The sequence below is a fragment of the Chelonoidis abingdonii genome, chromosome 2 (assembly GCF_003597395.2).
Source record: "Chelonoidis abingdonii isolate Lonesome George chromosome 2, CheloAbing_2.0, whole genome shotgun sequence".
Taxonomy (NCBI): domain Eukaryota; kingdom Metazoa; phylum Chordata; order Testudines; family Testudinidae; genus Chelonoidis; species Chelonoidis abingdonii.
Genome location: NC_133770.1, coordinates 167,380,335 through 167,395,430, shown reverse-complemented (window position 1 = coordinate 167,395,430; position 15,096 = coordinate 167,380,335). Strand labels below are relative to the sequence as shown.

Sequence of the window (15,096 nt, the reverse complement as noted above, 5' to 3'; positions counted from 1 at the left end):
CAGTTGGCAGTCATGCCCGCCACCTCTCTACTCTGGAGGATGCCCCCACAGGCTGTGGGAGGGGGCAGGGCACCTGCGTTTGGCTCCATCTCATGCCTTGGCCTGTTGGCTACTGCTTGCAGGGGTCAGGTGGTGGCTGGGCCCAGCACAGAGTATGGCTGACTGAGCCTTCCTGGGCACCCAGTGCCAGCAGCAGGCTCTGCCAGGCATCTCCCCACAGCCCAGCTGCTTTGAGCAGCCCACGTGTTTCTGGCTGGGAGGGGCAGCATGGGAGAAGGTAGAGCAGCCTGGGACCATCCAGCGTGTCTGGGAGAAAGGGCCCAGCCCCCTGTGCCTCTGATCCTGGGCACCTGGAGAGGTAGAGAAATCCCTCTCCCTCTGAGTCATTGGCTGCTGCGTGTCATGTTCTGGGGCTTGTATTTGCCGTTATCTTTTGAGATGCTCCATTGATCTGGGGTTAGCCACAGCCGGTCTTTTCGAATGACCCATTCAAGCTTCAGGCCAGGAGGTGACATTCCTGCCTATGTCTCTTGTCCTGCCCTAAGAGCAAGCAGTCCCCCTGCCCCCCGCCGGGTAACAGGGTAGCTTATAGGGGAATCTGAGGCACACTCTGGGATCATAAAACTATTGCAACCTGTTGCTTTGTCACAGCTCTCCTCCTCCCTTTGCAGCTAGGGTACACCCCTCTGCATCAGGCCGCGCAGCAGGGTCACACGGATATTGTCACGCTGCTGCTGAAGCACGGGGCCTCTCCCAACGAGGTCAACACGGTGAGTACTCCCAGTCCCCAGCACTGCGGGTGACACCAGCCACGAGGCTGCTCTCTGAGATGTTCCATTCACACGCCCGGCCCTGTGGCTCATGCCTCCCCTTGCTCACATGTGCTCTCTCTTACACGCATCCTCTCGCTTGCCCCCTCCACTGCCCCTCGCACTCCCACTCTCTGGGATCCTGCCCCCACACCCGGCTAATCCTGCCCCTTCTCTCCGTGAGCAGAATGGCTCCACGCCTCTGGCCATTGCTAAGCACCTCGGCTACATCTCTGTCACAGACGTGCTAAAATTAGTTACAGAAGAAACCAGCATCCCGGTGAGTCTCTGCCCATCCCTCACAGCGCTGGGCGCTCCCTGCACACACTCTGGGATGATCCTTGGGTCTGGCCTTGGGGAGAGGATCCCATGGGGGTTGGCTCAGCCAGTGCTGCCCACAGCAGCCCGGGCTGGTGAGGCTCCCGCTGCCCAGTTGTGGTGTCAGCTTCCGCCCTGGGTTGGGTCATCGGTGGAGAGGTTTGAACCCAGGACTTGTGAACCTCTGGGGCGAGCTAAAGGCCCAGCTCCATTCGCTCCAGGTTGGCCCAGCGGGCTGCACTGGGTGGGCTGGGTGTGCCCGGCTGAGGCTCTGGGATCAGCCCAGGTCTGACTCTCTCTCCCTCTCACAGATGGTCAGTGACAAGCACCGCATGAGCTTCCCTGAGACAGTGGATGAGATCCTGGATGTGTCCGAGGACGAAGGTGAGGGCAGGAGAGCAGAGCTCCAGCTGGCCAGGGAGCCCCCCAGGCTGGGGGCTCTGCCAGGCACAGTGTCTCTGGAGGACAGATAGGAAAAGTGCCAGGCAGAGTCTTGGCAGTGGAAGTAGGGGGAGCTCTGATGGGAGGGGTCTCCCTGAGGGGTACAGTGGGGAGTTCTGATGGGTAGGATCTCCCTGGAGGTGAAGGGGGGAGCTCTGATGGTCGAGGTCTCCCTTGGGGGTGAAGGGGGGAGCTGTGCCAGATGGGGTATTCCTGGAGGTGAAGGGGGGAGCCGTGCCGGGTGGGGTCTCTTGGGGACCTGTCACATCAGAGATTTGCACACCAAGGAGAGACACCCCAGAGCCCTGTAGCCCCTGCCCAGACCCAGGGGCTCTCACCATGGGTGCAGAGCTGCCCATGGCTGAGGCTGCCCAGGGAGGGTGGGTGCTGGCAGCACAAACCGCTGCTCCCTGTCAGGCCATGCTGTCAGGGGTCCCATGTTTACCATGTTCCCCGCTGCAGCGAGCCCTGGTGAGCTGCCCCACAAGCATGACAGGAGCCGTGCCTGGTATCCGCAGGGCAGTGAGTATCACGTGTGGCTCATGCGCCTCTCCCACCTGCTCCTCAACTCTGACTCTTCTTGCTTTGCAGGCTCTGCTCAGGTCACGGCCATGGGTATGGACTGTGTGTGTCACTGTGGCCCCACTTCACCGCCCCATTTCACTCACACACGCTCACTGACCCATCCCACTGCGTGGGGCTTCCCATCGGCCCTGAAGCCAGCCTCGGCCCTAACACCATCGCTCCCTGCCCATCTGTGTCTGTGCCCAAGCTGCCGTCCTTGTGCTGATTGCATGAATGGGCATTGTCTTCTCCTGCCTGCCCCCCACTCCCAGGGGCTCCCAGGCCAGCCAGGGGCAGGCAAAGCCCCAGGCAAGGGGCACTCGCTGGAGAAAGAGAGAAGCACCTGAGCCTGGGTTGTGTAGGAGATAGGCGCCCACGTTTGCCCAGCAGGGACTGCCCACTGCAGGGCTCCTGATTTCATCTGGGTGCCTGGGTGCCGAGATGTCCCTGGGCTGCTGTGTCCAGGGCCCTTCTGCCCCAGGGTTCTGGCCTTTCTGACACCAGCACGTGGGTTTTGTTCCTGGGGGAATCCCATCAGAGTGGGCTGAGCCCCCTGTCCCAAGTGTAAATTGGGCTGGTGAGTGGGGAGCCCGGGTCTCTCCCGTCCCATGCACCACACCCTCGGCAGAGCACTCAGGGTCAGGCCAGGCAGGAGAGCACCCATCCACAGGAAAAGTAAGGATCTGTTGGGAGAGGGGCCGGCAGCTCCCTGGGCAGATCTGACATCAACCACAGCTCATGTCATGCTAACCCGCAGCATGGGCCTTGCGCCCAGCGACAAGGCAGCCCAACTGGCAGACAGTGTCCCCTGGAGCCAGGCTGGCCAAAAATGACGCAGCGACATGGGGGGCGTTGCTGGCTGACACCAGGAGCCAAGGAACAAGCCCTGGTTTGGAGATGGAGACGCCAGCCCATGTGGAGCTGGGCAAAACCAGCTTAGCTCTGCGCCAGCCCAGGCCAGGGGTGGGGAGAGACCCTGACATCTGGCCCTCTGCTGTTCTGCCCCCATGGGCTGAGCCGTGTCTTGGTTCCAGGAGAGGAGCTGGCTGACCTCAGGCCTGAGAAGCAGGATTCCAGGGAGCAGGATGAGGAGAAGGAGATAGAGATTGTCCCCAAGCTGGATCAAGTGTAAGAAGCACTGCACAGCGGTGTGGGGGCAGTGATGGCACAGTGGGGCAGGCGCTGTGGGACAGAGGTGGCGTGTTGCTGGGAGAGTGCTCTAGGGCAGAGCAGGCATATCAGGGCAGGAGGGTGCTATGGGTGGCTGTGACATGGTGAGTCAGGTGTGGTGCTGTGGGGCAGAGGTGGCATGGTGGGGCAAGCGTGGGGCTGTGGGGCAAGTGCTGTGGGGCAGAGGTGGCATGTTGCTGGGAGGGTGCTCTAGGGCAGAGCAGGCATGGCAGGGCAGGTGGGTGCTGTGGGGTGGCTGTGATGTGGTGAGGCAGGTGTGGTGCTGTGGGGCAGAGGTGGTGTGATGGGGCTTTGGGACAGGAGCTGTGGGACAGAGGTGGCATGGTGGGGCAGGTGGAGGGACTCAGGTTGCGAGGCCCTTTCCAGCCTGAGCTTTACCTCCCTGCTGCTGTCCCCAGGGTAATGGAGACAACCGTTCCCCCCAAGCCAGTGGCTCACACGGGGGTTGCTGGGAGCATGGAGACGCCCCCTGCCCAACCAGTGCTCAGCACGGGGCCTGCTCCCCAGAGACACGGTGGGGTGAGGCCAGCGCCGGGGAGTGCAGGTCACTCATGGCCTGGTCCTTTGCAAGAGTTGGTGCTCATGGGCCTGGGGGCTGTACAGAGCCCTCTTTCAGGGACACCCCACGCCTGGCGGCTGCTCCAGGGCTTGGGGCCCACAGAGAAATCATAGCACACGAGGCTCCTTGTGACCGTATCCCTTATCACCTGCCCAGGGTGGAGTCTCCAGCCATCCCGTGGATCCCCTGCGTCACACCTGAGACCATGGTGGTCAGACGGGAGGACTCTGAGCAGGTAGGTTCTGCCCCACCCAGTGCCAGGGAGTCCAGCTAGCTGCACTGCAGGGTAATTCCCGGCACAGCCGAGGTCAGGCCTGGTCTATTCCAAACACCTTGTCTAGTGAGAGAACGGCTGGGGACGTGGGGAGCAGGAGCTGCAGAGGAGCTGCTTCCTTCACCTGCCCTGGAGAGACGGGGCTTGCAGCCACCACACCTCTGCCCTCACGTGGTGCTGACCATCCAGCTCTTGTGGGGTCTGGCTCAAAGCTGTGCTCTGGGTAGGGGCTTTCCCCAGCCAGCCTGGCCTAGCAAGCCCCCTCTCTCTCGTGTCCCTATTCCCACCCATGCAGAGTGGGTGCCATCCCGAGCTGCATCCCCAGCAATGCCCTGTGGGCAGGCCGGGCCCAGGCTGGGAGGCCAGCTGGGGCAGCTTTAAGGGGCCCCTGGCAGACAGGGGTGCTGTGGCTGTATCTCTGGGTGTGTGCTGGATTCCAGGGGCCTCAGAGGAGGATGGAGCTGAGGCCAGGCCCTCTCTGGCTGGTGGCGAGAGGCAGAGCTGCTGGGAGAGATGAGGGTGCTGAAATTCCCAGCCACAGGGCCTGCAGGAGTCCAAGGCCACTGCCTCTTGGTTCCTCAGGTTTCCAGTATTCAGGCCCTTCCCAAGCTGGCTCTGAGCCTCACCAGGTCCCAGTACCAGCCCCTTGGCTGAAGTTTCATAATGGGCCATAATGAGAAGCAACATTTGCTCCCCTCGGCCTTCAGTGGGCCTGGCCCTGTCGTGAGCAAGGTCTCAGCTGGCGTGGGAGTGGTGATAGCCAGCCGTACGGGAGCTAGGGTTTCGCCAGGAGCCCCAGCATAGCAAGATGGGAAGAGCAAGCGAGCTGTGTCTAACGAGTTGTTTCCTATTCGCTCAGCCGTCCAAGGAGTTTGACGAAGACTCCCTAATCCCCAGCAGCCCCGCGACAGAGACCTCAGACAACATCAGCCCGGTGGCGAGCCCCGTGCACACAGGGTGAGTGCCCGGCTCCCATGCGCACCCACATGCCTGGCAGTTGGTGAGTCTTGGTAGGACACCTGGGTTTGTCTGTCCTTGCAGGTTCCTGGTGAGCTTCATGGTGGACGCCCGTGGTGGCTCCATGAGGGGCAGTCGACACAACGGGCTGCGAGTGATAATCCCCCCCCGAACCTGCGCCGCGCCCACCCGCATTACCTGCCGCCTGGTCAAGCTGCAGAAACTGACAACTCCACCGCCCCTGGCTGAGGAGGAGGGTCTGGCTAGTAGGATCATCACACTGGGGCCCATTGGCGCCCCGTTCCTGAGGTGAGCGGTGGGGAGGTGTCAGTTCCAGCCATAGCCCCCATCTCAGCCCCCTGGAGGAGCAGGGGAGATGACAGCCAGGCCTCTGCTTCACTGTGTTGCAAGCAGTGGTAGAGAGGGGCCTGGCCCTCTGCTGGGGTCGACTGGCACAGCCCCACTGGAGCCACAGGCACTGCCCAGGCCAAGGGTGCCGAACCACCCTGTGGCCAGTGGCACTGCCAGAACCAGTGGCTCTGTGGCTGTTTGCACCAGCTGAGGATCAGGCCCAGGGATTTTACACATGGTCTGTGCCCTGTGTTGAGCTGCCCTGCAGTGACATGAGCGCGTGACCTCACGGCACCTGGGTGCAAGTCCCCATTAGTGGTGAGTTCTGCCCTTAGAACCAGCCAGTTATCAAGGTTAACTCCTTGGGCACTGTAAGAGCCTTAACATGAGTCACAGACCGGTTCCTAAGGCTCTTGGCGCCCAAGGGGGCCTGCCTTTGTGGCAGATGGTCCCTTACAGCACTAATCACAGCAGTGCAGGTCACTCCCAGTCCCAAGGACCAGCCTCTTACCCCAGATCAGTTGCACCTCAGAGCTCACACCAAAGCCAGTGCTTGTAGCCAGTCCTGTAGTAAATGATGTACAGATTTGTTACCAGGGAAAGGAAACAAGAAAGATATTTACAAGGTTAAAGCAGATACACATAGGTACACACAGAGTTCCAGTCTGAAGTTTCAGAAAGTATTAGAAGCTTCTGTAATAAGCAAGCTCCGTACGTCCTTTAGGGCTACCCAGGCTGAGCAGCTGGGGATCCCTAGAAACCTTGTCTCCAGAGTTCAAGCAGCAGAGAGATCCAGTTCCTTCTTGTCAGAGGTTTTCATTCCCTTCCCTGACCTCCTTGCTCTGAGCTGAGAAGTCAACTGCTGGGAGGAATCTACTTCTGTGACTCATGTTCATGGGGGGAAGAACAGAGCTAGAAACTCTTCTGTCCTCTTTAGTGTCCCACTTTAGTCCGTCTTGTGTCGATGAGGCTTCCTTGTTGGCCAGGACGTAACAGCTTTTGTTGGAGAGCAGCACATTACACTAGTTAATGTCTCTCTCCTGGCTGGTGCTTGGCGATGGCAGAGATGCTTACAGAACAAATGCTCAAATATTACCGTATAGTCTGGGATACAGATGCTATGAGATCTATGCAGGCAGCCACTCACCAGCATTCTTAAAGTCTAAACACAGGCTGAGAAGCCTAATGCCCATTTTAACAATACTAACACACAGGTGAGCCGGACAGGTGCCAGCCACGTATTTGTCAGTGTGCAGCAGAGACATGGGCCCTTAGCATGAGCTGGCACATGGCCTGCCAGCATCACACCCCATAGGCAGGGGCTTGGCCCTGGAGCCCAGCACACTGACATCAAGTGCTGCAGGCAGGTAGGACCCATTATAATGGGCCAGTAGGATCCGTGGAATCCTTTGCAAGCAGCGAGTCCCGTGACCCCTAGGGGGCATTTGCACCTTTGGGGCAGGGGAAGGCTGAGGATCAGTGTGAAGAGACTTGCTCAAGTCCATAGGGTGAGTCCCAAATCACAGATACCCTGGCTCCCTCTTCTGGGCTTTCGCCACTAGGCTCCCCTGCCCTCCCCCATCTGGACAGCTTGATTTGCTCCTGGCTTGGCCCTGCTGAGTGGCGCTCGGTGCTGTGGCAGTGACACACCTCAGCCCCAGGCCCCTCTCAGCGCCGTGCTCTCCTGCAGCCCTGTGATTGTGGAGATCCCACACTTTGCGTCGTATGGGCGGCAGGATCGGGAGCTAGTGGTGCTGCGCAGCGAGAACGGCTCCGTCTGGAAGGAGCACCATAGCCGCTACAACGAGAGCAACCTGGACCAGGTGCTCAACGGCATGGATGAAGGTGAGTGCGCTAGGCTGGAGGCAGGCTCCCTGTGGGGCAAGGTGGCTCTGCCTGGCTGCAGGGGACAGCCAGGGCAGTAGGCAGAGTGTGCCTGGGCAGGGCTGGCACATGCAGGCAGGGCTGAGGCTTGGTTGGGCAGAGTAGGGGCAGGAATGGGGTTGGTGCAGAGTGTTAACAAGGCTGGCACGGAACTGGGTGACATGGGGCTGGGCAAAGTGGAGGTGGGGCCAGTGTATGGCTGGGCCCTGCTTTCTCACGGCAGGGCTCCCGTTGCAGAGCTGGAGAGCCTGGAGGAGCTGGAGAAGAAGAGGATCTGCCGCATCATCTGTACCGATTTCCCCCTCTACTTCGTGGTTATGTCCCGTGTCTGCCAGGACCGCGACCTGATTGGCCCCGATGGGGGGTGTTTGAAGAGTACACTGGTTCCCATGGTGCAGGCCACCTTCCCGGAGACAGCTGTCACCAAGGGAGTCAAACTGGCTCTGCAGGTACCGGGTGTCCCTGCCCCTGGGGACGGACAGAGGGACGGGGCCTGGGCCAGCTGTGCAGGTACCGGGTGTCCCTGCCCCTGTGGTGGATGGGCAGGCGAAGAAGAGGCGGGCTCTTCCAACGCAGCGGGCTGGTTCCGGACCAGCCGTGCTGGGCAGCAGTTATTCCATCGTCTCCCAGGGCAAGGAGTGCCAGCCGGCGACCGGTTCTGAGCTGGGGTTGGGGGAGCTGGCCCTCATGGCCCTGCCTGTTCTGTGCCACAGGCGCAGCCCGTCCCGGATGAGCTGGTGACAAAGCTGCTGGGGAACCAGGCGACCTTCAGTCCCATTGTCACTGTGGAGCCGCGCCGCAGGAAGTTCCATCGGCCTATCGGGCTCCGCATCCCACTCCCGCCCTCCTGGAAAGACAATCCCCGGGACAGCGGGGAGGGCGACACAACCAGCCTGCGCCTGCTCTGCAGCGTTATCGGTGAGAGCACCTGCCTCGCCCTCCTGCAGCCGCCGTGCTGGGGCTCCTTTCCATGGCACTGCTCCCCCACCCACCCCCAGGCTCCTTCTCCTCCCCTTCCCCTCTGCACGGTTCCCTGGGATCCTTCCCCCTTTCCCCCTGCACAGCTCTCTGCTGCGTGGGGTCCTTCCCCCCTGCATGGCTCCCTGTTCCCTGGGGTCCTTCCCCCTTCCCTCTGCATGGCTTCCTGGGGTCCTTCCCCCCCCGGACGGCTCCCTGCTCCCTGGGGTCCTTCTCCCTTCCCCCCCTGCACTTCTCCCTGGGGTCCTTCCCCCCCTGCACTGCTCCCTGGGGTCCTTCCCCCCTGCATGGCTCCCTAGGGTCCTTTCCCCTTCCCCCCTGCATGGCTCCCTAGGGTCCTTTCCCCTTCCCCCCTGCACGGCTCCCTGCTCCCTGGGGTCCTTCCCCCTTCCCCCCTGCACGGCTCCCTGGGGTCCTTCTCCCTTCCCGGCTCCCTGCTCCACAGGGTCCTTCCCCCTCCCCGTGCTCTCCCCTGCTTTGCTGCAAATGAGATTTACTCTTCCCCTGCTGGGTGGGAGCTAGGGGGTGGAAGCCGGTGTCTCCAGGGCTGTGGGGTCTCTGTGCAGACAGGCGGCTCTGGCAGTGGCTTGGTGGGGGTGGTGAGGGGAAGGTGCTGAGGAGGTGGGATGGAGCTAAAGGAGCTGGGGGCAGGCAGACAAGGGGTTCATCCTGGGCAGTGAGGGTGCTTGGGGGCAGATCGCAGTAGAGTAGGGGGCAGATCACAGGGCACTGGGGGGTCATATTCTGGTTGATGAGGGAGCCAGGGGGCGGAGCCTGGGGGACGGAGGGGGCCTGTGGAGGATCCCGGGGGACAAGGGGGTGAATCCTGAGTGGTGGGGGAGTGGAGAGTCAGATCCCAAGGGATGAAGTAGCCAGGGGCAGATTCCAAGCATCAAGGAGGCCAGGGGGCGGATCTCGGGGGTGGACAGGGGCAGATCACAAGCTGTAAAGGGGCCAGGGACAGATTCTGCGGGCTGGGACGGTGTGTCAGGCCCTGTTGTGTTGTAACAGGAGGCACAGACCGAGCACAGTGGGAAGATATCACAGGAACCACAAAGCTGGTCTATGCCAACGAGTGTGCCAACTTCACCACCAACGTGTCTGCCAGGTGAGCGACGGTTGCACGGTGCCTCGTGTGGCCTGGGGCTGGTGACTTGGCTGGTGCTCTGGGGTGTGTGGAGCTTGACCAGAGAGAGCGGGCCATCCAGGGGCCGGGTGTAACGATGCGGTTCTGGCGGGACCCAACTGAAAGTGCCAATTCAGGACAAATTGCTTAAAACAGGGCAGTTACAGCCCAAGGCTGGGGTTTTTCCACCTCTAAGGCAAACCAAACCAGCCAGACACAGAGGACTTTGGTTTCACCCCACTGGCTAACCACAAGTCACACAAGCAATTTCCTTAGACACTCCAGTCTCCCAGTATCACCACCAGTGCCACTTGTCAGGGGATGAATGGTTATGAAAACCAACACCCCAATAAAAGAAGAAGGTTTTCTCCATCCCAAAGAATCAAGCCCCAGACCCAGGTCAATATACAAATCAGATCTTACCCACAAATCACGCAGTTGCCAATCCTTTAAAATCAAAAATCTAAAGGTTTATTCGTAAAAGGAAAAAGATATAGATGAGAGCTAGAATTGGTTAAATGGAACCAATTACATACAGTAATGGCAAAGTTCTTAGTTCAGGCTTGTAGCAGTGATGGAGCAAACTGCAAGTTCAAATCAAGTCTCTAGAGTACATTCCCTGCTGGGATGGGTCGTTCAGTCCTTTGTGTAGAGCTTCAGTTTGTAGCAAAGTCCCTCCAGAAGTAACAAGCAGGACTGAAGACCAGATGGAGATGAGGCATCAGCCTTTTATAGCCTTTTCCAGATGTAAGAACACCTCTTTGTTCTTACTGTGGAAAATTACAGCAAAATGGAGTCTGGAGTCACATGGCAAGTCCCTGCATACTTTGCTGAGTTACAAGGCGTTATCTGCCTTGTCTCGATGGGTCAGTTGTATAGCTGATGGTCCTTAATGGGCCATCAAGCAGGCTAGGCAGAGCTTACACCCACTTGTCTGGGGTGTTAACCAAAAGCACAGCATAAGTTTGAAATACAGACAAGATAGAGCCGATATTCATAACTTCAACTAAAAAAATGACACATGCATACAGACAGCATAATCATAACCAGCAACCTATAACCTGGTCTTAGACACCTTATATGACCCCCTTTACATAAGATTTGGTGCCACTGCAGGACCTTGGTTGCAACCATGTTCTATATGGTCCCAGATTATATCAATAACGTCACAGCGGGTCACAGAGCAGGGCTGAGGCCCAGGTGATTCAGTGACTCAGCCGCAGTCCCAGAGCTGGGACCTGAACCCAGCACTCCTGAGTCCCAGCTCTTGCTGCCCGAAGGGAAAAGTGCCAGCATTTCCCAGGGTTCCCCCAGGCTGTGAACCCAGGACCTCTGGCACCTCAAGCCCCTGAACCACCAAGCCCCGGTGGCATCTGAACAAAAGCTCCCACGTGCCTAGGCGACTGCAAGCCTTGCATGCTTGTACTATCACATATGTGCAAATGCAGGCCTGCCCGGTCTTTGTGAACACGGTGACGTCCAGCAGGGGGCGCAGGGGCCGAGCAGTCCCCCAGGGTGAGTCTGCTGTGGGCTGTGAGTGAGCAGAGAGCCCACGCAGTCATGCTGGAGGGTTGCCTTGGAGTTCATTTTATTTTATGGGGTTTCCCCCATCTTTCTGTTCTCTTCCTTTGCTGCTCTCTCGTGACCATCCAGTGCCTGGCGTGCCATGCACTGCAATGCTGGTCTGGTGCCCCGGGACGGCCCGGAATAGCTGACATCTTTGTTCTTGCGATGTGGATTATGGGAAGCCAGCGAGTGCCGCTGGTGTTCAGTGCTGGGGGAGGGCTGGCCTGGGCATGTCAGGCTCGAGGGGCCCCCGGCTGGACCGTAACGACCAGCTTGGGGCCTGTGCCCTGCAGGTTCTGGCTGGCGGATTGCCCGCGCACAGCCGAGGCCGTCCATTTTGCCACCATGCTGTACAAGGAGCTGACGGCCGTGCCCTACATGGCCAAGTTCGTGGTGTTTGCCAAGATGAACAATGCACGGGAGGGGCGACTGCGCTGCTACTGCATAACCGACGACAAGGTGGACAAGACCCTGGAGCAGCACGAGAACTTCCATGAAGTGGCCCGCAGCAGGGACATCGAGGTAGCGCCCCTCCTCCCACCTGGTGTGCGGGTGGCCCTCGGGGTGTCCCAGCCCTGCCCTGCTCACTCCACAGCAAGGCCTGGTCTGTGTGGCCCCCACTTGCTCACTCAGCTGTTGTGCTGGGCGCTTGGGGGAGCTGGGAACTGCCTGCTCCTTGGCTAAGGGACGTCAAGGAGGAGTCTCTGCACCCAGCTTTGCCTGAGCCCCCCACACCGTGCTGGGGCCCTGTGGGGCAGGGGAGAAGGGAGCTCTGAGCCTGACCCCCTCCCCGCTCTCCCCAGGTGCTGGAGGGTATGCCTCTGCATGTTGAGCTCTCGGGGAACCTGGTGCCTGTCAAGAAGGCCACGCAACAGCGCAGCTTCCACTTCCAGTCCTTCCAGGAGAACCGGCTGGCCATCCCCGTCAAGGTAACAGCCACCCGAGGGTTTGAGCGGCTGGGCCGGATTGGGCCGTGGGCCCATCTCTGCTCCATGCCCACTTGTGTTGTGGTGTCTAGGTGCGGGACAGCAGCCGGGAGGCAGGTGGATCTCTCTCCTTCCTGCGCAAGGCCATGAAGTACGAGGACTTGCAGCATAGCCTGTGCCACCTGAACATCACCATGCCGCCATGCACCAAGGTCAGTGAGCGCTGGGCCACGGGCCTGGGCAGCATTCCTGATGCCTTCCTCCAGCCATGCAGGGAGGTGCTGGGCACCGGGGCCTCCCCCACACTCAGCCCTAGGGGAGCTGCGTGCCCCACACTGCATTTCATGCCAGCATGAGACACGCCCGGCCAGGATCTGCTGCGGCACCACAGCATGCTTTAATGTGTCCCTGACAGTGACGGCTGGGGCTGGTTCCAATGTTCTCCCAGGCGTGCTGAGCTCCTGCCCCTGCCCTTGCGCCATGGCCCCGCTGGGGAGTTACTGGGGATCCAGTCCAAACCCCTGAGGTGGGCTTGGCTCCCTGGGGCCTACCAGTCACCCCCAGGGTGCTCCCAGGTTGAGGGGTTGGTGACCCATGGTGGCTTCTCCTCCAGGGGACTGGCAGTGAGGAGCGAAGGAGGACTCTGACACCGTTGGCTCTGCGAGAGAGATACAGCATCCTCAGTGAGAGCACTCTGGGTATGCAGCCCGCCCTGGCTACCACGCCCATCTGGGCACCGGCCCATCCCGCCTATCCACCCTCGAGCCTGCCCCACCTATCCACCCCTGAGCCTGCCCTGCCTATCCACCCCCGAGCCTGCCCTGCTTATCTGCCCTGCGGCGTGGCTCCCCACCCCCCTGCCTATCCACCCCTGGCCTGGCTTCTCCGCCTGGCCCTCCACAGCCCACTGGTCACAAGAGGGAGGGGCTGGGCCCAGTGGCTCGGCTGCCTCTGCCCTACCCCACACAGAGGGGAGTGCAGTGCTTTCTCTGGATTCTGGCCGGGTTCCCTGCCTGTGACCACACCGGGCTGTGAGTAAGTAGCAGGGCCTGAGCAGGGACAGCTGTGACATGCTCATATCCCCTAGGCTCTCTCAGCGGCACGGAGAAGGCTGACGAGAAGATGGCTGTTATCTCGGAGCAACTGGGCCTCAGCTGGGCTGGTGAGTTTGTGCCTGGCGCTCTCTGCACCACGGGGATGCAGACTCCGGCTCTCTGCTGCTCAGTGCACCAGGGCAGGCTTTGCTTGTGCTGCGCCCAGCTTCCAGCAGGGCAGGGAAATGCAGTGCGGGGCGCTGCCCGGCCCAGCTCACTCTGACATCAAATCAGGTAGCTGGGCTGACAGCAGATGTGAGTTTGCGCTGCCTGTCCGGTGGTGGGACTGTTCTGGAGGCTGTGGAGCAATTAGAAGCTTTGCTTCGGCAGCCTCCTACATCTGTGTGCACCCCAACAGCAGCACATGGCTAGGCTGCTGGGTGTGTTCACTAGGAGCACCGGGTCCTAGTGGGACTAGGAAAGAGAGTACAGTCCCAGCCAATGTGCATGCACGCTGGTGCCCTGTCCCCTTGCACGTCTCCACACGCCAGTGCACTGTCCCCTTACACGTTTCCACATGCCAGTGCACCATCCCCTTGCACACCTCTGCACACCAGTGCACCGTCCCCTTGCACGTCCCCACATGCTGATGCATTGTCCCCTGTGCTCTACCTTTTTGCATGCACACCAGTGCACCACTGCCTTGTGTGCCCATGTACTCTGGTGCACTGCCCTCTTGCGTGGATGTGCACACACACCTTCATATGCACACACTGCTGTGCACCGCCCGGTGGCGTAGATGTACACTCTTGTGCACTGCCCTCTTCCATACACGCAAGCACACACCTGTGCACCCTGCACACCTGCTAGCATGCACGCCCCCCCCCCATCTCTGTGTCAGCCAGGACAGGATTTTGCTCTGCATTTGTAAGTTTTCCTGCTTCCTGAAGCAGGGTAGCAAGGTCTTTGGCAGTGGGTCCCAACCCGGCAGGGGCAGTGCTGATATCGCTTGTTACATTGCAGCCATGGCTACCAGGAGGCTCAGGAACCATCCTTCCCAGCTTCTCCCTAGCTGGAGCAGTTTGTGACCCAGTGCAGGCAGCCAGGCTGAGCCTAGCGGGCCCAGTTTCGCACCCAGTGACACTAAATTTGGACCTTCTGCCCTTTTACTCTCCACCCCTTCCCATTGTTCTGTCGCACGGGCAGGATGTCAGCAGCTCTGGGTGGACATGGGTGGAGACATATGGGGGACGGTTGGACCCGGGTGGCATCCCCAGAGCTACTTGCCTAGAAGTGTCTCGAGCAGAGGTGCTTCCCCCTGCTCTCTTTGCTGCACGGGAGCCTGGGACGATGCCTAACACACAAGCCGTGTTTCCTACAGAGCTGGCCCGGGAGCTGCAGTTTGGGGTGGACGATATCAACAGGATCCGAGTGGAGAACCCCAACTCCCTGCTGGAGCAGAGCGTGGCCCTGCTCAACCTGTGGGTCAGCCGTGAGGGCAAGAATGCCAAGAGTGGGTATTTGCCTCCTTCTGCAGGGGCGAGGGCACAGCTAGCCCCCCAAGGTTCCACAGGTGCTCTGTGCCACCAGCCCGGGGCTCTAGCAGGAGTGTTGGCCAAGAAGCTGGGCCGGGAGTGGGTAGGCAGGGCGGGCTGGGGCGCCAGGCCAGGTGTGAGTAGGCAGGGCGGGCCAGAGAGCTGGGACAGGTGGTGGATATGCACAGCATGCCATGGAGCCGGGCCAGGCATGGGTAGGCAAGGCAGGTTGGGGAACAGGGGACCACTATATCCTATCCAGTCTTTCCCCTCAAAAGAGGCTGGGCCCGTTTGCCCATCCCATGACAGAGCTGTGGGGCGGCCCGTCCACAGACATGCAGTGATTCCTTGCACACGCCATGCTACACTGGCTCATACGTGTGCAGATGTGAGCTGCTGGCTCCTGTGCACAGCTGGCCTGCGCTTGGTCACAGGTCTGCATGGGTATCTGTTCCCAGGCGGTTCGCAGTATGAGGATGGCCGAGTCCTTGGGCTGGGCCCTCTTTCTAGAGGGTGGGTGAGGCTGGCGTGCCGTGGATGGGGGCAGCGGGGATAGATTGGCCTGGCAGGGATGGGCCTTTGC

The 15,096-nt window shown here is 60.3% G+C and overlaps 1 protein-coding gene across 18 annotated transcripts in view; it reads left to right on the top strand.

The window, feature by feature from the left end:
• The window catches only part of ANK1 (ankyrin 1), an 80,303-nt gene that overhangs the window by 51,389 nt on the left and 13,818 nt on the right, over nt 1-15,096 (top strand). For 14 of the 18 annotated variants that reach the window (XM_075062797.1, XM_032774551.2, XM_032774556.2 and 11 more), the window contains 18 exons: nt 672-770; nt 997-1,089; nt 1,439-1,511; nt 2,160-2,183; nt 3,167-3,260; nt 4,039-4,117; nt 5,016-5,113; nt 5,198-5,422; nt 7,155-7,309; nt 7,586-7,797; nt 8,062-8,266; nt 9,338-9,434; nt 11,312-11,540; nt 11,822-11,947; nt 12,037-12,156; nt 12,558-12,642; nt 13,032-13,106; nt 14,360-14,491. In XM_075062797.1, the coding sequence (XP_074918898.1) occupies nt 672-770; nt 997-1,089; nt 1,439-1,511; nt 2,160-2,183; nt 3,167-3,260; nt 4,039-4,117; nt 5,016-5,113; nt 5,198-5,422; nt 7,155-7,309; nt 7,586-7,797; nt 8,062-8,266; nt 9,338-9,434; nt 11,312-11,540; nt 11,822-11,947; nt 12,037-12,156; nt 12,558-12,642; nt 13,032-13,106; nt 14,360-14,491 (2,221 nt within the window). The remainder of the gene's footprint in view (nt 1-671; nt 771-996; nt 1,090-1,438; nt 1,512-2,159; nt 2,184-3,166; nt 3,261-4,038; nt 4,118-5,015; nt 5,114-5,197; nt 5,423-7,154; nt 7,310-7,585; nt 7,798-8,061; nt 8,267-9,337; nt 9,435-11,311; nt 11,541-11,821; nt 11,948-12,036; nt 12,157-12,557; nt 12,643-13,031; nt 13,107-14,359; nt 14,492-15,096) is intronic. The other 4 variants (XM_075062786.1, XM_075062791.1, XM_032774555.2 and 1 more) reach the window with 1 other exon arrangement.